The 21355-nt window shown below is 41.6% G+C and overlaps 1 protein-coding gene across 1 annotated transcript; it reads left to right on the top strand.

Moving 5' to 3' along the window:
• The first annotated feature begins 6778 nt into the window (after positions 1 to 6778).
• Positions 6779 to 21107, top strand: oafa (OAF homolog a (Drosophila)). The gene is made up of 4 exons (XM_056374910.1): positions 6779 to 7516; positions 17823 to 17957; positions 18079 to 18259; positions 19147 to 21107. The coding sequence occupies exons 1-4, from the start codon at positions 7286 to 7288 to the stop codon at positions 19419 to 19421; spliced, it is 822 nt and encodes a 273-aa protein (XP_056230885.1). The 5' UTR covers positions 6779 to 7285; the 3' UTR covers positions 19422 to 21107.
• The last annotated feature ends 248 nt before the right edge of the window (positions 21108 to 21355 follow it).

The raw sequence follows: 21355 nt of genomic DNA, 5'->3' as shown, positions 1-21355 counted from the left end.
TGTTGGCAGAACATCAGCAGCCATGCTGTGGCTGTGGGGCCACACGGCAATTACACTGGCCTCTTATCTGTATGAATAGCAGGCCTGTTACTGCAGTAAAGCAGGCCTAATGACAGATGGACATATGGAGTAAGGCTACAAAAAAAAAAAAAAAAAATCCACTAGCAGAAAGTACCATAAACTCTTCCCTCTGTAATCTCAGTCTGGGTAAATAGCATTGGGCAGGAGTAGAATCAGGTTAAAGTAAACAGGGTAATGTTTATGCTAATCACTATTAACATAATGATTTTCTGAGTTTTCCATTTTTATAATGGAAAACGGCAGGCAGAATATCCTCTGGTTGTTGAACGGCCTGTAACTTAAAATTATTGCTTCAGAAATGACTATTGGTGGTCATTGCTTTTTGATTGTGTGCAACAACACAAACCTGGAGGAAGTTTACGTAAACTCACAATAGCCAATTTTTTGCCCACTTGGAGGCAGCAGAAAGAAGCTGTAAAAGCAACACTCTATATTATCTCCTATATTGGTTGGTTTGACTCAAAAGCACATATACAGCAAAATTAATTTTCATTTGTGAAGCTGTGGTTAAGGCCACTTGACGAAGTCCAATGTTGACTCTCCATTTAGCTCTGTTTTGGTCTGCCAACTCCAGAGGGAAATATCTGGCTCATTAGCTGCTAAATGCTCCACTACGTCAGCTAGTTGCTAACTTTGTCTGTCCGCCATTTGGTGCTGAGCAGACACTGTACAGTCAGCTTTTTCACTGCTTCACAGCTGTTTCGAAAACAACATTTGCGGGCGGTAAGAATTAACCAAAACAGTAAAGTTGCACTGCAATGCTATGTGGCGCTGAGGGGAACTGCTGGTAGCTAAATCCTCCTTTCAGTTCGCATTATTTTTCTCTCAGTTTATGTTTGAAGACACTTTCAATTCCGTGTCGTGTCATGACACGTCACTCTTTTCTTTAACCTTTTGGATGAACCATTTTCCGTTTCACATCCTTTTCACTGATGACTCCACCGTTGCTGTACACCTTATACCCTTCAGCAGCCTACACATGTAAAGCTGCTTAACCAGGACGCTGTCACAAACAGAGGTCCAAACTATTAACTAATCTTGAAAATATGAACCTATTGTATGCTGTGAAATCTTCTGCCGACCATGTTTTTATTTTGGTGGAAACAACCTTGAGTAAGAAAGTGATACTGGCTCAGTATTCGTGTGATATTGCCATGATAATTGTGCTGGATGTCACACTTCACTGCTGGAAAACTGTGGTATTTCTCAAGGCTGAAGAGCAGCGCTCCTATTAGTGGGCAACGTTCATGCACCGTTTTGAATTTTACTCTGCACTGGGTACAGTGGTTGACACACTCTTCTTCCAAGTAAGTTCTTATCTGACAGAACACACTGTATACGACAGGACACAAACACTGCATGTAGTGTAACAGCGGGTCCATACATACAGTGAACACAGTTGAACACTCACTGCAGAGCATGTGTATAGTAACCACAGCTTTACTCACAGGAAACTGTGCTTAGTGAATCACCTCTGAATGACTCCCAGCAACCTTATTAAAAGCCCTCCCCCCCACCGCGAATTAGCAGTAATTTCTACTTTAACCCCAGCAGGCCAAGAGCTTGATTAATTAAATACCCCGGAGCTCTTCCCTGAATCCTGAACAGATGTTTTTGAGTTATGTGTTTCCTTAGAACCAAGACTTAAATCAGTGGAGATTTCTGGAGATTCTTGGCCAAGCATCATCTACCTTGAGGCTCCACCTTTTATCGCAACTTTAATTTATATCAAGGACTCTGGAAGACAGATGCATTCATGTTTGTGAAAAGGTTTGGCAGAGGTTTGCCTGATGTGTACATGCGAGGACTATGGGATAGATTTCTTCTCTTCTGTAATTACCATGAGTGCATACAGTAGATGCTCAGAGTATACGTATTTTCTAGAAAGAAGGAGACAGGTAGCTCCACCTCAGCTATTAGATCATAACAGCTTTGACCTGCCATAATGGGGAAAGATAAATGATATGTTCCTACGACTGTGTTTAAAGTGGGATTGTCTTTCATCTCCTGCTGGGACTCTGCCAGGAAAGATTCTCACTGTGGGGTTTAATGCTCTGAGCTATGAGCCCAAACATGTTTATTTATTTTAACAATTCAAAAGAACCTTTTTTCCCTTCTGTATCCCTCTTTCTTTCCCTCTCTTTCTCTCTGTCATTAACTTTATGGGAATTTCCATGGAATTCTTTCAGAATGTAAGTGATTGTGTGAGATGGGATACCCATCGTGGGGGTGTGATGCAGGGGTTAAGTGATCCCTCCTCTGTTATTTCCTCATGTTTTTCCTTTGAACCGCGCCCTTGCTTCTGAGTAATTCTAAATAATGTGGAATCATTGAACAGTATCATTTGTGTACTTGAGATTATGTAACATAAAAGATGATCAAACAATAAAATCATCTAATGTCTGTACAAATCCTGTACAGATCCTTTATTAAAGTAAAGGTACCAATACAAAAAAGTCCATAACAAGTAACATAGTCCTGCTTTGAAAATGACGCTCACTGTGTGTAAAAGTCTATTGTTATTAACAAGTTGTACCTAAAGTAACAGAAGAAATGCATCCAACTGGTGAGTGAGTGTTATAGTATTATATAGTATGAGCATATTATTGGATTATTTATACTGATGCATTAATATATCATTAACAAGTATTTAATTGGTCAAGCTGATTGGAACTATTTTATGTACTGGTTGGGAGCTAAATCTATAACATCACCTCATAAGACAAGATGATCATATAAGTAACTAGTAACTAAGGCTGCTAAAAAAACTAAAAAAACAAAAACTGTAGAGTAGAAATATGAAATAATATGAAATGGAAGTAAAGTACGAGTACCTAAAAGTACTTGAGAAAATGTATCTAGTTGCCTTCGAACACTGTCAATCTCTTTACAATCTTGTTTCTTTTTAAAGCTTCTTTTTCTCTTTTCTGTCAATAATTTGTAATACATCCTTTGTAATTTAATAATCTACGTGTGAGTCTTCCAGTAAACTCGTTGTGTACTTGTATTACTGCCAGTATTGTTGTGTTTTTTCTTTTCTTCTTTTTCTCTGTTCTTCTTTCTTCTTCATCTTCACGTAAAGCACACTGGGTTTTCAGTATGAGAGCTTTTGCTTTGCCTCTTTAGTCTCCCCTCCGTCATCCAAACGTCCTCCTCCCTCCTCTCTTTACTCTCTTTTCCTCCATGTGAGCCTGTGTTCCAGAAGGGTTACTGTGGCCCCAGAGCCCCACATGTGTAAGGGGATATCTTCAGTCAGCCTACAGCAGGGAGCTCACCGAGCGGCTGGCTGCCCCCCCCCCCCCCAACACACTGTAGGCAAAACAGTTCAACCGAGGGAAGAAAAGAAGGGGTGCAAAGATATGAAAATACTATCAGAGGACTGGAAAGCAGCTTGATTTCAGCTCCTGCAATCCTTATATAAATACTGTTCACATTCTCAAATAGTGCACACACACACACACACACACACACACACACACATGCACACATATACATACACACATATACACACACACAAACACTTCTGGCATCCGTCTGGAGGAGAGATCAACTACAGATCAATCACAGAGCTCGGCTCTCCCCCCACTGGCTGTCCTCATTCTGCGGCGCTGTAGAGATGAAACATCATTAGCTTGTTGGTGTTGGAGGCTTTCTGATCACCTCTGAATACTTTGTTCAAGCAAACCATTATGGAGGAAAATATTACAGCCATTCAGGGAGTATTAGGGTATTACTCTGGGGCTGCATGTGATGGCGATCAACCCACACTGCAAATATTGTCTTTCTTGATCTGGAGTTTGCAATCCCAACTATAAAAGCAAAGTCTTCCAGATGGGGAATATGCTCTTAATCCATGCTAGTGAGTTTATTTCAAATATGACAAACGTGATGAGATGCAGAAGAGTTGGCCCACTCTTTTGTTCAGTTCACCGGCACAAAAAAAATTGCTGTTTTGGTGAAAAGCTCTATCTGGGTGGCACAAATCCGCCTGTCAAACGCAAACCATTTTGAGCTAAGTTTGCACAAGTCAACGCATACGCGCACACACATAAATGCACGCACACACACACACACACACACACTGGCACACACACATTACACAACTGGAATGCAGTATTAGCACCCTGGCTGTAGTCAAAGCCAAATAGCTCACATATAAGCACAATTGTCCCTCATCAAAGGGTGGAAATACTTCTCATTTCTAACAGTGAAAGTGGAAGTGGTTGTGGGTGCATTTGCAGCATTTGAGGATTATTTCACAACCATTTCGCCCACATAAACACATACATTGTTATCCATAAATAATATTCATAGGTTTAAGAAAAACTTACTGACATGTTGAATTGTAAAAGAAAGGCATGTAAGGCCTATAATACTTTCATATCATTACTCAAGAGTCGGTGCATCTCTTTTAACAAAGGGCGAGATATAAATGGCTTTTCTTATTTCACAGCTAAAGGAGGAGGCCAAGATTACATGTGTTTAGATAAGGAGACTTTCGCAGCTGTGTTGTTCATGAGAGAGTCTACAGGAGACTGACCAGACAAGACTACGGTGTCTATTTCACAGGTTTTGCCTTTAATCCAGAGAATACACCGACCGGTATGTTTGAGCAGTGCAAACCTGGGATGAAGACAGCACATGAGGAAATCAAGTAAACAGTGAAAGGAATATGATGAAATCTAAATTCTATTATATTATTAAGTTACCACTTGATGGTGTGTGAGAATAAAGCAGATTTCATGGAAATATACCCCTCAGGGTGTTTGTATGATTTTCATTTCTGCTTTTTCTCTTCACTGGCCTTTTGTTTTACGGCAGACCAGGGAAGTGAAGCGCTGACGTTGTTGACAGAACACTTCTTGTTGTGTCTGTAATTACTGCAGGACAACGCAATTGCTAGTTAATCATAAATTCCCTCTGTACACTGCAGCGTCACACTGTCTTTCTTTGCTATCTGCCTGTGTCACTGCAGGCAGATAGCCACACAGCGCTACTGCACTTTGGACTGCTGTGTCCATGTGGGTACAGCATGACAATTCAGACTTCAGCTCCGAAATTGTTAATTGCTCCTGATTATAGGAATGGGGGTGGGGTTAGATTTATGTGTTTGCCGACTGTGTAGGAGGTATTAAATAGTTGACTTCACGAGGTTTAGTAAAATATCAGATGGTGACATGCATCCCATGACTTATTCTTCTTTCCAAGTTTGGCCCTGCAGCTATTTAAAATGCTCCAACAAAGATGTAGCCGGAGAATACTTGGAGGACTCAACTCCATCACAAAGAGTTGTGTTTGCCTGACCTACACTCCTCCAGTCTATCAGGGTCCAGGGCCCAGTACGGTTTGCCGGGGCCCAGCTAACAATGTTTGCTCTGCTTTATGGCCTCTCTGTTTGTTTTCCCCTTCACTGAAGCAACCACCTCTTGGTCTCAGCAGCACTCAAGTGCTGCCACATTTGGGGTCACCAGCTTGGCCCACCCAGAATGCAGTGCGTCAAGCAAAAGAGATAACACACAACTGCTCAGGCGGTTAAGTGCAGCAGGGATGTCACCCTCCCTTTTGCCACACACACACACACAAACACACACAAACACACAGTGGTAATCTACCATTTAATGTGGCTCAGAGATCTTCCTACAGATAGGCAGCTTTTCTCTGTTTGGCACCTCTCACCTCAGGCTTGTCAAGTTTTCCCTTGAGGACATCATAAAACTAAATAACATATGTCAGGAGAATAAAGCAGTGACTATATTTTTTCCCTCAGCTGGAGCCTGTGTATCAACCATATGTTGTTTTCAAAGGTGACAATTACCTGATAGATGTATTTCAGAGGGGTGGTATCGCTACTGAACCCAAACAAAAAGTGTCAGAGAGATTCAATAGATACATTACATAAACAAATGAACAACAACAGAACGCTTTCATAAAAGAAAACTGCAAAAAATACATACAGTAAAGATCACATTATACCTGCTTGTAACAGAACAATGACTGATGTTTACTGATGTTTTAAAACTCCTGGTTATTATTGAAGTTACAGGAAAAAAAAATGCAGATTAATAGAACATCCACCTTCATCATTAAGCTGTAGGCAGTGGACTGTAGTGATGATTTTAACAGCAAGCAAGCATTTGTGATCCAAATGTAATAATTTGATATTCCAAGAAGATGTATTAGAAGAATGTACCCAGTCTTATTTTCAGTCAAACAAACTTACAGACATTAAATACATAATTTTAATTATCAAATATATCTTTAAATCATAAGAATTGTAAACTTGAGAAAGTATCTAGTGAAATAAAAATCGTTAAAAAAAATGGTTTTCCAAAAATATAATTGTTTTTTGGGTTTTTTTTGCAACTGTTTGTATTTTGCTTTTGATCACCACCAGCAGGTTATTGTTTGCCCATGCCTTTTATTTATCCCTACATGGCAAGAACAACATCCACAGAGCTATGATTTACAAATCCTACCAACACCTTCGTTATAATTGTTTGGGGGGGGTGGGTTTTATCAGTTCAGCCTACTCGCTGGAGTGCAGGGGATCACATGAGGCCTTTAGGGGGATGGGCAGAGTTTTCAGAGGGTGGTATGGCTTTAAGAGTTTACTACCATCACTGCACTCTCACACACACACACACACACACACACACACACACACACACACACACACACACACACACACACACACACACACACACACACACACACAACAGAAAGTTTGGAGGCCAGGCGAGCAGTGGGATACCGACGGATAGGAAGTGACGGGACTGCATGAATTGCAGAGAGAGAGAAAAAAAAGAAGAAGACGGGAATATCAACACAAAGCAGAATGAGAAGCAACGTGCGATCACCGGACTGTTGGGCTGTAGTGCGGGAGGGGGGGGGACTGAATTGCGCATGATCTGATCACCGGAGAGACAGACTTTCAGTGGAGGTGAACCAGGCTCCCAAAAGAGAGAAGCAGAGATTTTACTAAGGGGATTGTCGTCTGATTTCCATGACCGTGCTTGTAATTCTGGAAAGTGCTCGGGCACAGGGGACCATATGGGACTGCGACCTGTAAACTATAACCCCGCTTTGGATATGAAGGAAAAGACTTTACGACAAATCCAAGATCACAGTTAAGGGATATGAACGCAGATCTTTGGATTTCACCGCGATTTTTTCCTCTGTCGGGTTCAGTTTTGCGTCTTTGGGGATGTTTGCGAGTTGCATCTGTGCGGCTTCGGTTCGGACACTGACCCGTCTCTGTGCGCTGGTGCTGGTCGTCGCTGTGGGACTCGGTTCGGAACTGAGGGTCCGGGTCCGGCTCTCTGACGGACTGGTGACCGAGGAGGTTTTGGAGGCGGACAATGAGAGAGACTCGATATCTCTCGAATTCAAGCAGGGAGATGGGACACTCATCACTTTTGTGGCGGACTTCAAACAGGTGAGAGGTGGTCCTGTTTACCACTTTAACTGAACGCTGCTGTGCCTCGAGGGGGACCCCCCCCCCCGCGCGCTCATTGTGACACTAAGAGATTTCTGAGGGTGCTGTTAGAAAGTCTCAAATTACTCTATAACTGTACATTTTGCCTGAACTAAAACTTGTAGCCACTGAGAACACTTCATGGTTCCCTAATTAAAGGCTGGGGCCTATCATTGGTCCTTGAATTCCCCAGGAGGTCCACGAGTAAAACGAGACATTTGATACTGATGTAAATGTAGACACTTAATACAGTGAGAGCAGTCACTCTCCGCCATCATTAAAATGAGATCAAATCCAAAATTACATTGTTTCTATTACTATTTTACATTGGAGACCTTGGAGACATCTCAGGGAGCACTGATGAGCCCCAACCTTCACTTTCACCTAATTGATTCCCCCCCAGGACAAGATCTGATCACTCATAAACTCAAGTAGAACTTGGACTTTCATTCATCTTTTTCCATCTCGGCATGAGTCTCACAAAGGTCAAGACAGGACCCCAGTGGCCTTAAAACCCCTGCTGCTCACAGGTCCAGCCCAGAGCTGATCATCAGCAGCCATATTTAGCATTCTTCTAAAAGTAGACAAGCTGATCAAATGTCCCTACAGTGAGCAGCACTGCATTCGCAATTTTTTGGAAAGATGACACGGTTTCACTTTTAATAATCACTACTCAGAGACACATAAATGTCAGTCCTGGAAGGAAAACTACATCTGCTGAGTGTAAGGGAGGGAGTGGGGCTCACAGAGGCGCACAGAGCAAAGGCATGTGTCTGTGATGGTTGCTGTCACACAGAAGCTGACAGGCTGGCGAGATGTGAAGGGGGAGATTTACCAGGATTAAGTGGGCATGTCTGACCTTTTTGATCTGCACGTCTGCTTCACTAACCAAAACAGCTAATTTAGAGTTGAAAGAAAAGAGGCAGTCACCCCCAGTCACTGGTGACACACCAACAGAAAGAGACGTACACTGATCTGTGAGCAGGGAGCCTTCACTTGGTTGTGCAGGCGCCCTGCGTCCCCGCGTCCCTTCATTCATGCATGCACACGTGCGTGCATACACACATACATATGCACATATGGTTTTGTTTACTTGAATAAAGCCAACAGAACCTCTTAGATCACTTTACTTTTCCGCCTCTTGATTTATCTGTTCCAGTTGTAGGTCGCCCCCCCTCCCTTTTCTTTCTGTGTCTCTTTCTCCCCCTGTCCCCCTCTCTGTCTCCTGCTCCCTTCTTCCTGCTCTCCCCTCATTTCTCCTGCATGTGGTTTTTATTCAGCTCTTGTGCAGTATCTCCAAGATTTATGGAAAGTTGGACGAGCTGTCACTTCCAGCTGCCATGAATATACAGTCCAGATGAACGCATGTGGGAAGAAGAGTGTTTTAACAGGGCTGTTAAACACTGGAGAGTTATAATGAATTACACAGTTAAAGGTGGATGAGTACTGTACTGGTACAAACGCTCTTTGGAAGGTGTGTTCACGTTACTCATCAATGAGTGCGCATAATTGGCCAAACAAGCATTTCCATTTTTGTGTGAAGTTCATTCTGAAAGTAATCTTCACTAGAATCTCTTCCAAAGGAACTCTTCACAAATAATCACCCGACAGCCTGCTTCTTGCTCTTTGCTGCTTTGTGAATACGTGGCAAAGATGTGATGGTAAATGTTATAGCCATTAGACACTGGTGGAGGGGTCTGCTGGATGTGAGAAGGAAGTTTAGTCAACCTTATCCAAGCAATGAATCACTGTGAGAATCAGCCGTACAGTGATTCCAGCAGGCTTACGTTTGCTCTGAGGGCATGTAGACATGTGGAAAAGATGATATGGTTTCGCTTGCTCATGACACCTCTGTGTCATGTTGAGTAAATGTCAACATGTTGATAACAATGTCAATTAAGTTCAAACCTATGAACAATTATAATAATATCTTTTTTTTTTTTTTAATGAAAGAAGGGGTGTCATGGGAGAGAGGTAATCATTCAGTAGTGTGTTTGTAGGTTGCTTAACTTTCTCAAATGTTTTCAGCAGAGGGATTTTATGTTTGTAACTTCACCATTTCATTCTTATCTGGAATCACAGTGAAGTATTTACAGCTGAATCTACTCTCAATTATGTCAAATTGCAGTAATCTGTCAGCAGTTCGGTCATATCCTGGCCACATGCTTAATGTCAATGTACAATTTTGCAACATAAGGCAAATCAGAGCACAGATGTGCTGTTGTGGCCTTGCACTGACAGCTCCTCTAAAGTCATTTGTTAGTTGCCGATTCAATGCAGATCAGTTTTTTTTTCCTCCAGCAACCACTGCAACGATTTATGGTTTCGCATAGTCTAAGACCTTGAGCTGAACATAAACCACGTCTTGGAGATTAATCCAAGGGAAATGTCTCACATATCTGAGAGGCAGCTCTGGCTCTTTCCAGATGTAGAAACTTTGTCAGAGAAGCTAATCAGTTTGTACTCTGTGTGTATTACTTTCATGTCCAACTAGTGGGTTTGATCAATGCAGGAATGTGAGTGACTTCATGGGCCTCTCAGCTGAGTTAACAGTTGAAGAAGGTTTAATTTCTGGGATCCAATGGTGCACATCTTTAGTTACATGGCTCTATAATAAAACATCTGAGAGCACAGTTTGAATGTTTTTTTTTAATCTGTTTTGATTTATTTAACATGCAGCTACACTGGTGCAGCATAATTTGAAAAAGGTCTCTTAAAATTTGAAAAAGCTTTCCACCCTCACTAGTATTTTCAGATCATTTTCAAGCAGTCTGCTTTCCTCTCCGAAATGCCAAAATAGTGGAAAAGTGCTTAGACATTTAAGCCAATAAGCCAATATAATCACCTGACCACAAAAAGTTTCACGATCGCCACCCATAATATAAAATAAATAATATATTTAATATAAAATATAATGATAACAAAGTTATCCACTTTGGAGAGTTTTTCTATCTTTGCTGGAAAGATTTAGATGTATCTCTGTCAGTGTAGACATGGCATGGGTGACCCCTTGCTGTGCTGATGGGTCAAGGGAGCAACAGATGTTGGGAAGTCACTTGACACTCACACTGTCTCACACTATCATGTTAAATTGGCCCTGAATTTTGTAAACGGTGACACCACCATGTGAATGAGAATGTCAGCCTTTTTTTTTTTATTATTATTATTTTTTTTTTATTATTAATTCTCATTTGGTTTCGGCCTTATAAACAGGATTGTGTTTCAGCCAGGGGCCGTGTTGCCCTCAGGTCAGTTCACTCCAGTGTATATTCTGATTGTCTTCAAAGTACAGAGGCTTTATGGATACGCCCAACTGTAAGCTCGCTGTAAGAATGGATTTCAGAGATTCTTCACACACCCTCATGTACTATGTCAAAAGCAGAATGAGAGGTGGGGTTGGGGAAGCAGGTTGGTTCAGCCGGTCTGTGTGGCTTCCCATCGGAATACACCGTATCTGTGACCCATTTTGGCAGGTGACCATTCCTAGTTCTCTCACAGCCTTCACACACTGTATCACTCAGTACGATTGTTCAAATGGATTTGGACCGTAGCCTTTATTAGCTACAAACTCTCCTGTGTGGGAGGCGTGTTGGCAATTCAATATGTTCTTTTTTCTTTTTTTTTTTTTTTTTTGTGGGAAATGCCAGCGTTTGCCAAATGAAGCTACTGCCAGTTGGTTGTTTTTTTTTTTTTTTTGCCCTGATTGCAAGCACTGTACATCAGTTACAAGTCAGTGCAGTAAACACATTTTATGCCTTTTTTTTTTTTTTTTGGCTGCCACACCTTAACTCTCTCACTCAAGCCTGAAAGACCATCCCACTTTGTCACTTGCACAAACTTGTAAAGTCTTTTTTACAGATAAGTGTCACCAGGAAATGTTGTTGATTCAGGAACTGTTGAGGGGCACATGAGTCTTATTCTCTACCACTGGCAAAGTTCACAGTGAGTCATCTGCAAGTCACCAGCAATCAGTGGAATAATGCAGCTGATTAAGTTTTCCCAGAGTGAGTGAAAATGAAACGACTCATTCAGTTCCTCTTCCTTAACCACAACAAATGTTCTGATGTTCAAGCTGTAGTTTACGTTGATCAGTTACCTCAGAAGACCTCGACTCCTACTCAGTTTCCCTTGTCAAGATGTGTCTCTTTTCCGTGTGGGAGAGAGAAACTTCACAGAAAAGTTGTTGCCTTGCAAAACAAAATGTGCAATTCAGAGGCGCTGCACTGTTCAAGAAAGGTATCACTGTTTGAGATTACCTTCTTTATATGTCACTCGGAACTTGGGATTTGAATACATGGATTTTCATTTGTCTTATTTTTTAGTGGTATGTTGTCTCTGTTTCTACTCCTTGCATCTTTCAATGCAATGTGTGCAGGCAGTGGACCTTTCTGAGGATGAACCCACTTAAGTCTTTCTCCTAGCCACCCTTTGTTCCCTGCTGACTCTGAATCCCAGGAAAATAGCTTCTTCTGTGGCCTTGCTGTGGCCCTTCAAGGCCCCACATGGGCCCCCTTTGGTCTCTCGTGGCCCCTCTGCCCCTGTTGATGTCTTTATCCTTTATCCTCCTCCCACCACCAGGCCAGATGTTCATCTTTAATCCTGCTGATAAAAAAAAAGAAAAAGAAAAAAAAAGCTTCCCATTCCCATAGTCGTGCAGGGAGAGAGGACATAGCAGAGAGAGACAGTTATCATCCAACCTTTCAGATTTTTTTTTCTCCAATGATCGGGGGCAGTGGGCTGCGTGGTGCTGCAGTAACGGCCTACTGTCACCTTGATGGACGAGGAGACAGTAGCTTTGGTTTGCATTGTGCATAGTTGTCCTCATTTCTAACTACCTCAGACGTTTTAAAGTCACAGTTGGCAGCAAAAGAGCTAACAAAGGGTTTACTCTGCCAAAGCTTCCGCTCTGTTCTCCACACAGTGTCCTGAAATGTCCTTTTGTCAAATTCATGGCTGTGTCCGTTTGGCCTGCGCAGCCTGGTTACTTTCAAACTTATTTATTGTATTTGACTTCACTATGCAGCCCTTGTGACAGTCCAGTGAGTTCTATTGCTAAGGTTTAAAGGGTCAACACGGGCAGAAAACAACTGCTTTTAAAGAATACTGTAGAAACTAGCATCAAGCTGCTTGTTTTTACCATTAAAAGAAATTGTTGCATGTGACAAATTCCAAATAGATTAATAAAAGCAAAAAGTAAATGGTGTCTACAAAACTGACCTCTCCTTTTTTAGTTCAGGTCAAGAACACAGATTACATTCTAAGCCTTTTTCAGTTTAAATGTATAAATTGAGTCATGGTGTTCATATTTCCATGTAAGTCTTGAAAAAGACAAGATTATTCAAATAATTGCTTTCACAAAAAAAAAAATCATATGATAATGAATAATACCATTATTTTTTGAATGCTTTGCCATAAAATAGCTGTTTATTTGTGTCCTGGAACAGGATATGAAAGCTGCAGGACAACGGCTAGAGGCTGAACCGGACTGTAGCTGTCTCTATTGTTTATGCCTTATCTATCTGCCTCATTTCCTTCCCTGTTAGCACTCACTGTTTGTCTCCTTCTCATTTCCTGAATGCAAAGCCTCCATAAACAGTTTGGGTGTCTGGATAATTGTATCCAGATTCTGTGTGAGCGAATAGTTCCCTCATTGTGGCCTGCGCATACTTTGCACAGGTTAGAGGCCTTTAAAATATAAATTAGGAGCTGTTGGTGCAGTTTTTACAGCTGTATTTCTGACTTCATGTTAAAACCGAAATGTTTAAACTCCGGCAGCAGGCAAAGTATGTTACCTTCCATTGTTGTCAACAAAATAGCCAAAGGGTACACCTTTCTTTCCGTGGCCTCCAGTGTTTTTATTGTCCATTCACTGCCACTGGTTGCTAATTGGTTGGCTCTTTGGACAGCCAGGTGTGACCAGCCCAAAATGTGACTCCACATTCCTGCCTTTGGAGCCTCTGTAATTAGCTTCAACTCAAGCATTTCTCAGCACAGCAGCTTTTCTCCCGCTCCTTTTGTCTGCATGAGTCTGTCTCCCCCTCTCTCCCTCTGTCTCCTAACATGATCTTTAATCCCTGCCCACACCTGTGTTTTTTGACTGGGCTCCACTCATGCACCAAGGCAAATATCCTCCCCATCACCAAACACGGTAAATCCATATGTTGTTTTTGAAACAGAGATAGGACCATTGAGGAATGCTGGGGGTCTTAAAAGTAAATACAGTGTTTCATCACTTATGTTTCTACAAATAAAAGCCAAGTAGCTCAACTGGAAGGCTATTATGCTGACTTCATGAGCTTTTATGTTAGATTTATGTTACTGTGCAGCCTCGGTAACCATTGACAAGGAAAGGGCCTTTAAAAGAGAGAAAAAAAATCAAATTGTTGGCCAGATTTTTTTTTACTCATATACCCACACAAACCCACAGTGATCCCAAATGACCCATCAGAGAGCGTGGCTCACCAGCAGTCCTCCCCAGCCAGCCATCAGCCTTATCAACAGACAGGGTCTTAGAGGGGATTGAAAAACAGGAAGAACTGACTGCACAGGGGATAGCTACTGGCACAATGTTTGTGTGCATGTGCGTGTGTGTGTGTGTGTGTGTGTGTGTGTGTGTGTGTGTGTGTGTGTGCAAGCACTTTTGTGGGTTCTGAAGTCCATCCATGTGTGATTTGGCACAGTTAGTATTATATCCAAAGTGAGATTTATATGTCTTGCAGTGTTTCACTTTGGCATTTAACATGCTTTTAACTATAGAACCCTTGTAGAAAAATAACCTTATTTTTCTTTCGGTATAGGGCTTCACACAGCTCTCATTTTCAGAGCCAGTAAACCAGGTACATACTCTGTGAAGAGAACGTATTTGGCTAGGTGGGTTACAACTACAGTGACGGAGAATGTTCACTGTAAATGGCACCCTTTGAGTATCTGAATAGGCTTTTGTGCACCTCTTAAATAATCTGGCCCACCAAAGGTAGCCCACCACCACAGGCCCCCACCACTCGCCTGTTTAACAGGTCTTAGTATGACCCACTAGTCAAGCTGCATGAATACAGACATGTGTTTGGCTGTTGGCCAGTAGTAGTTTGTCTGCAAATGGACTAGGTCCCGGGTGTCAGGGAGCAATGCTGAGGAATCTGTACTTGTGTGGATTATTTATAGCCATGCTGACATTTACACTGCTCTGGTGGGGAAAAACTCAAGGCTACACTGTCCTTTGATTATGGTATTACCCGTCTTTTTCAAGACGGGGAAACGTCCCTCTTTTAATTCTTAATGTCCGTACCTGGTGATTTTCTCTAAATGTTGGTCTGCAAACCTTTAATTTTATGTAGGTCTGTGGAAATGCACTTTTAGGGGGTGACTCATTTTCCTGATATAGGCTCCACTTCTTTAAAGAGTAGTTTTGAAGTCAAGTTGTCCCACTCTTCATTTTCAAGCTCTGGCAGGTCCACTAGACTATGATATCCTTAAGTTACATTAGTGTTGTTGCATATTGCTTTGGCTTAAAAAAAAAAGATGTAAACTGTTGTTTGATTAGTGGGTTCACTCTCTCCTGGTGTTTGGATACTGCCTGTCTTCATAACAACAGGTGTAAATGCTCCTTTAATCATATCCCTGCACCTTTTACTCTTTTGCTGCGTTGTTTTTTATTTTTTATCTTGAGTTTGCCTGCACAAATGAGTCAATGTGTACATGTGCATGTGCCAGTGCCGGTTTTCAGGCGGGCAGAAGTGAGTTGAGTCTTGTCTAAACAAACAGTGGAATCCAACAGCTTCTGTCTGGATGGTGATGTGGAGATGATGTCATTGTTATTACTCTATTTGCTGTTAGAAGCCATGCTGATTATTATCTCAGCCGCACCTAAACTGCGAGTATATCAACAGCGGTTTGTTATTGCCATTTAAAGCCCACGATTAAACTTAATTTCTGGTAACTGGTTGTTTGAGATCCACTGGCTGCAGACAGAAATAATTTTGTAGTGACTTCTATTAAGTCTACTAGTATGAATAAATTAATAGTTTGTGGGTTAGATTAAAAGATCGATACTTCTCTCATGTCTGTATGAGTTAGATGGTTAGCTTAGCTTAGCATGAAGACTAGAAAAGTGTGGGGCAACAACTGGCCTGGCTCTGTCCAAAGGTAGAAAAATCCACCCAGCAGAACCTCCAAATCCCAGCAATGAACATGTTATATCACATTTGTTTAATTGAATAGTAAAAATGAATATTGATGGTTTTTCTGGGGTTTATACCCTGGACAATTTTTGTACCGAGAGCAGGATTCCAGGAAGTTACTGCACCTGCCCAAGAAAGAGAGAGGTACAAGCCTCCGTAAAACCACAAACTGTCACTTTAAGCTAAGCTAATTGAATGCTGGCTGTAGCTTCATATTTAGCATACAGGTGTAAGAGTGGTGTTGATTTTCTCATCTAACTTTCTGCAGGAAAGCAAATAAATACATCTCCCCCCAAAAAACAATTCCTTAAGCTTTTCAGAGTTACATCAGAAAAATGTTGCCACAGTGAGCACTGGTGTCCTCCCCTTGCCCTTTTGGCCAAAATTCAAATACAGGGCAGTAGAGTTAGACAATCATTAATCCGGACACATAATGACACAAGCGGAGGAGGAGATCTCAGTGTCCGCACTTTAGCATTAAGTAAGTTCCAAAGAAGCAGAGTTGGTGGAACTATCCCCTGCTTCTCTGTAATTACCCAGAGGGCCCTGGGGCAAATCCATGTGGCTGACACGAATGCCTTCCCCCTTCTCTCTCTCTCCCTGCCTACTCACACGTACACACACAGTGTCCCAGTGTAGCGCCATGTGTCTGCAATATGGGAGGTCTTTGAGTCGTGGCCTCTGCGTCTCCCTACACTTGAGGGGAAATGGCACTCTTGCCCGTCTCTCCGTCTGGATTGTACTCTGTCCTCTTTACATCTCATTCTGTTCACTGTGATATATTCATGCCTCCTCTAGTCTTGACATTCCCTTTAATCATTCAAACTTTGTTCTTTCTGTTAAAAAAAAAAAAGGACTGGGTCATCATCACAATATAGGAACATTTGTGGTATTTAAATTCGACTTTCTGTGTTTCTACAATCCTCAAGTCCGTGTACTGAGCAGCTCACAGAGACGTGTGAGGTGAAAAATCTGAGGTTAATATCACAGAGAGCCTGTGAATCAATATTTGCTCAGTAATTTGCTTTCCAAAGGTCAAATAGTATCGCATGATTGTCTTGTGTAATACCAATGCTTGTATTGTGTGCCTGCCAGAAACCCTTTTCACAGACAAAAGTGGTTCTTATGAAACCAGTGATCATGCAAAGTAGTCTACAGAGCACAAACACTTCTGAGGCAGGTTGCATTGCTTTCTTTCCAGTGTGTATACTTTTGCATACAGGAAGTGGGACCAAAGAGCTTAAGGAGGTCTCACTGGGGTTATCACTGGGCTGTTTATCTGTCCCAGAGTCCCTCCTGCTCAGGGAGTGAAAGCCTTCAAACTGCTACTCCTTTTTAGCCTGTTTGCTTCAGAGGGGTGTGTGAAAAGCGGAGGAGGGGTGTTTGGGACAGTGTGTCTGTCTTGAAGCTGAAGCCAAGGAGGGGTGGGGATGGGGGGTGGGGGGTGTCTGATAAATAGGAGGACAGGTCTGCTGCTCTGCACTCCCCACTGCTGGAGCTTCCCATCATGCTTTGCATGCCCTCTCACAGAACTCTTTATGGCCTTGGGTTTGGCGCCAGATCTCTCACGCACTTGCCAACATCAACAAGTTTTTTTTTTTTTTTTTTTGTGAATTCTCCACTATTACCATTTTCTTACTTCTATAGTTCCACATAAAACAGCCTGGTAAAATGTTTTGGCATTTGAGAATCTCTGATAAGTTTGTCAAGAAACGGCCTAGAATCCTTAATTTGACAGTAAAAATAACCAGAGCATGACCGGAGAAACATTGCACAGGCTTACAGACAATAAAATGTATCAACAAACTGTCAGATGAGACTCTATGGATGTAGTGAACATAAACCCCTCTTTACTTTTGGCAGACAGTTGTTTGAACATCTTTGAACTCCACATATTGAATTACTTTGAGTGTCTGGAAAAGTGCTACATTAAGTACCAAAATGGAAAGAGTATTTGTTCTACTCTGTATGAGCCTACACATATAAACATTAAGTTATTATAACCTCGCCTCATGCACCACATCAATGCCTTCTGGGAATCGTCTGTTTATCCGTTCAGCCAGTCATCTCTCATCCCTTGTGTCTTGCAGGATGTGAAGATATTTCGAGCGCTGATCCTGGGCGAGCTGGAAAGAGGGCAGAACCAGTACCAGGCCCTGTGTTTCATCTCTCGCCTCAACCGCAATGAGATCATCCCCAGTGAGTCTATGGCCCGTCTCAGACAGGTATGACATGGCAGCTGTTTTATTGTTATGAACGTTTTCAGCTCAGAAAAATGAATGAATGAATTACATTGCTCAGAGCATCTGAGGGTTTTAACACTGATTATTTGTACTGTCTGCTCAGAAAAATCCTCAGGCCATTCGCTTGGCAGAGGAGCGGAGGGGACTGGAACAGCTGACGATGAGCGTGGCCGTCAACTTAAGTCGGGCCTTGCAACTCAGCTCCCACATCCACAACATGTGCAGCGAGGCCCGAGAGGCCATTTACACCAGGGAGTCAGACGTCAAACACTGGCTGGACAAAGGTCAGTTCTCATTTGATCTATGTTTATTATTAAAACTAGCCTACGGTGTGTTCGTGGTTTGAGCAAAATATCTGTCTGTTCTCCGTTCTCTTTTTCTTCTCTCCCATCCCTCCTGATCGTCTCTAAACTCTGTGCTCTGTATTATCTCTTTGTACTGACTCTTTATCTCCCCAACACTCTCTGTCTTCCCCGTTTCTATCACCTAAACACCTCTTTCCACTTCATTTTAGTGATATGACTCCATGTATTATCGCTTTTTGGTGATAAGGCTCTATTACTGTTCATGCAATCTAAGTATACTATGTTCTGTTTTTGTCTTTACATTACTTATAAATGTTCCACTTTTACTTTGAAAAAAATATAGGTCGTAGCAGACTGTCTTCTCTGAACAGTCTGTGAGATACTGTACTATCCTCACACTTTCCTAGATTGAAAACATTTCATTAAAAACTTATTTAACTATTTTTTTTTTTTTTTGTTGTTTTTTAAAAAAAGGTCCTTTACAGTGGGATCCAGTATCTCTATAGCAATGAAGTCCAAATTGTCCAGGCTGAGGAGAATCCATATGACAGCAGTATTGTCCACTGACAGCACTGTTAGACAGGAAACAATGTTGATCGTCACGGTTCACGAAGCACTCTTTTGCATTAAACAAGCTCTGCACCGTTATCTGCAGAAGCAATCACAGTAGCATCTCCTTTGCATAACAAAGCTCCTGTTTTACTGCACCATCTCCCCTCTTTTTGGCCACTTTGTTCGCACCCTCCAGTTCAATATGGAATTTAATTGAGTGGATTAGAATGATTCACACAACTGTATGATAGCATGCTTTTGTTTTTAATACCACAGGCTTTGATAATGACGCCCCTCTCCTGCTTGTGTTGTAGGAGTGGATGGCTCCATCTTTGAGGGCCTGCCACAAACAACAGAGGTGCCCAGCTTTCAGGCCTGTCATTCTACTAAAGACTTGTGGCAGCCCTGTCTCTGCACATACAGCCTGCGTCTGGAGTGGTACCCGTGTCTGCTAAAGTACTGCCGCAGCAGGGACACCACAGGCAAAGGCTCTACCTACAAGTGTGGGATAAAGAGCTGCAGCAAGGGCTACCATTTCACCTACTATGTTCCCCAAAAACAGCTCTGTCTATGGAATGAGGAGACCTAGCATTTTGTTCTGGATGGTTAGGAATAGAGTAATGCATTTTTTCCCCAGCCAAGCCAATGCTTCTCCACCGAGGCTATTCAAAGTAAACACAGTAACACTGGACCTCAGTTTATATGATGATGAGTGAAGCTGTCTCAGGTGGGGAGTGGTGAGTTCCAGATGTTCAAGCTGAAAAAGAAACGAATTCAGGTTCCAAATGAGACCAAAACCTTTAAGGAAGGAGAGATGCAGCAAAAAGAAGACCCACTAACTTAATGCCTTTTCTGGGAAAATGACATATCATTGTCATCTATAATGTGACTTTGCCAAGAAACTGTCACTTTTGTGCCTTTTTTTGGGAGAAATTATTGGAGCAGATGATAGAGACCAACAACAATAACCTCTCAAACAAGCTACGGTATGCACAAAGCTGGACAGTGCATTTCTGCTCAATTAAACACCAGCAGAGGAAAAACAGAGTCCCACTCTGATCAGAGGAGTCATACAAACACAATCTTCCATCCTGGTGAAGGAAAAGTTGGATGGTGGATTTATCTTTCTTCTAAAGGTCTGTGAAAAACAATTTATTGCCAGCTAAACACCTGTTTATAACAATGTAAGCTGGCTGACAAAGAAAATGCTTCTCCAATGCTGGCTTTATTTATTGTAGTTGCAAAGTGAAATTATGGTGGACTATTTTTGTATAATTTTGTTTAAAAAAATAATAACCTCATCAAGTTTCTCTCCTTTTTGAATTAAACAGGCTCTTAAATTTACATGTCTGAACCACAGGTCCTCAGTAACAAGAAGTATTCAAACAAATTTCAGAACATTTTTTTAACCTCTTGGATTTTGGACGCTGCTTCTTGTCTCATCCATACTTCATGCTACGTTGCTGCCAAGTTTTCATTGTTGTACACCCTTTGTGGATAAACAGGTTTATTATAATATTTAATAGGACAGTTTTAGTTATACTTCACCCCATCATGCCCATCACTCACTTTTTCGGTCTGTTTTTAAATGTGTCAATTAAACCAAAGTCAAAAGAGGGGTGTAAAGTTTCATTTGTCTAGAAACAGGCCCTTCAGTATGGTGTGTTTCCATGTTAGGATTTACTAAAACTGCAGTGTAGCCTGTTAATAATCTATACTGCCATCTTGTGGTTATACAGTGTTTCCGTTTCTTGTGTTGTCTATTTTATCTCAATGCCAGAATTCTGTTTCTGTTTTGTCTGTTAATGTCAACAGTTAAATGTTTATAATTTATGCATCTCAAATCCCTGATCATTTACAGGAATAATTTAAGGAGCACTTCTTGAACTTTTTGGACCAAATTTCATTTTTTTTCTGTCTGTTCCTTAGAGCAATAGGTTGAAGTATGAATTTGGTCTGCCTTACCTCCATCTTCATTTCAGACTTTACTGCCATATCAAAAGTTCATTTTGTGTTTTGTGTGTTGGTATGTCCTGCTAACTAAAGAACCAAATGAGTGAAACATTTCTATTTGTGGCCTTTTCTGGTGATCAAGTGCCTTAACATTTCCACTGATATCTTTTCTATGTAATTGTAGACTAAGTCATATTTTTTCTATGAAAGAGTTGTTAATATGCTGTAAGTTGCCATAAGGAGAAAATGAAGCAATTAGGTAATGAACCATTAAGAGTTGTTTTACATGATTTGTTTCAATAAAGTCTTTCTTTGCACTGCATATACAATTATAGCCTAAGTATTTATTTACTTGGGGGGGGGGGGGCTGCAAACGTTGCAACTACATAATCAGCATCTTGAACTCCTTGGTTACCAGGTTCCTCTCTAATGTTAACCTAATGCTTGCTCATGTGGAAAATAACTGTTTATTGACCCACTCCCACTCTCACACTTTGGCAGGGCTTGCAACCACGATTCAAAACCAGGTCATGCAGATCAGATGTTCTCTGCAACGATAAAACCTCTTTG

This window comes from Seriola aureovittata, chromosome 4, assembly GCF_021018895.1.
Source record: "Seriola aureovittata isolate HTS-2021-v1 ecotype China chromosome 4, ASM2101889v1, whole genome shotgun sequence".
In the NCBI taxonomy this organism is placed as follows: Eukaryota; Metazoa; Chordata; class Actinopteri; order Carangiformes; family Carangidae; genus Seriola; species Seriola aureovittata.
This window is presented reverse-complemented; position numbering and strand designations above follow the sequence as displayed.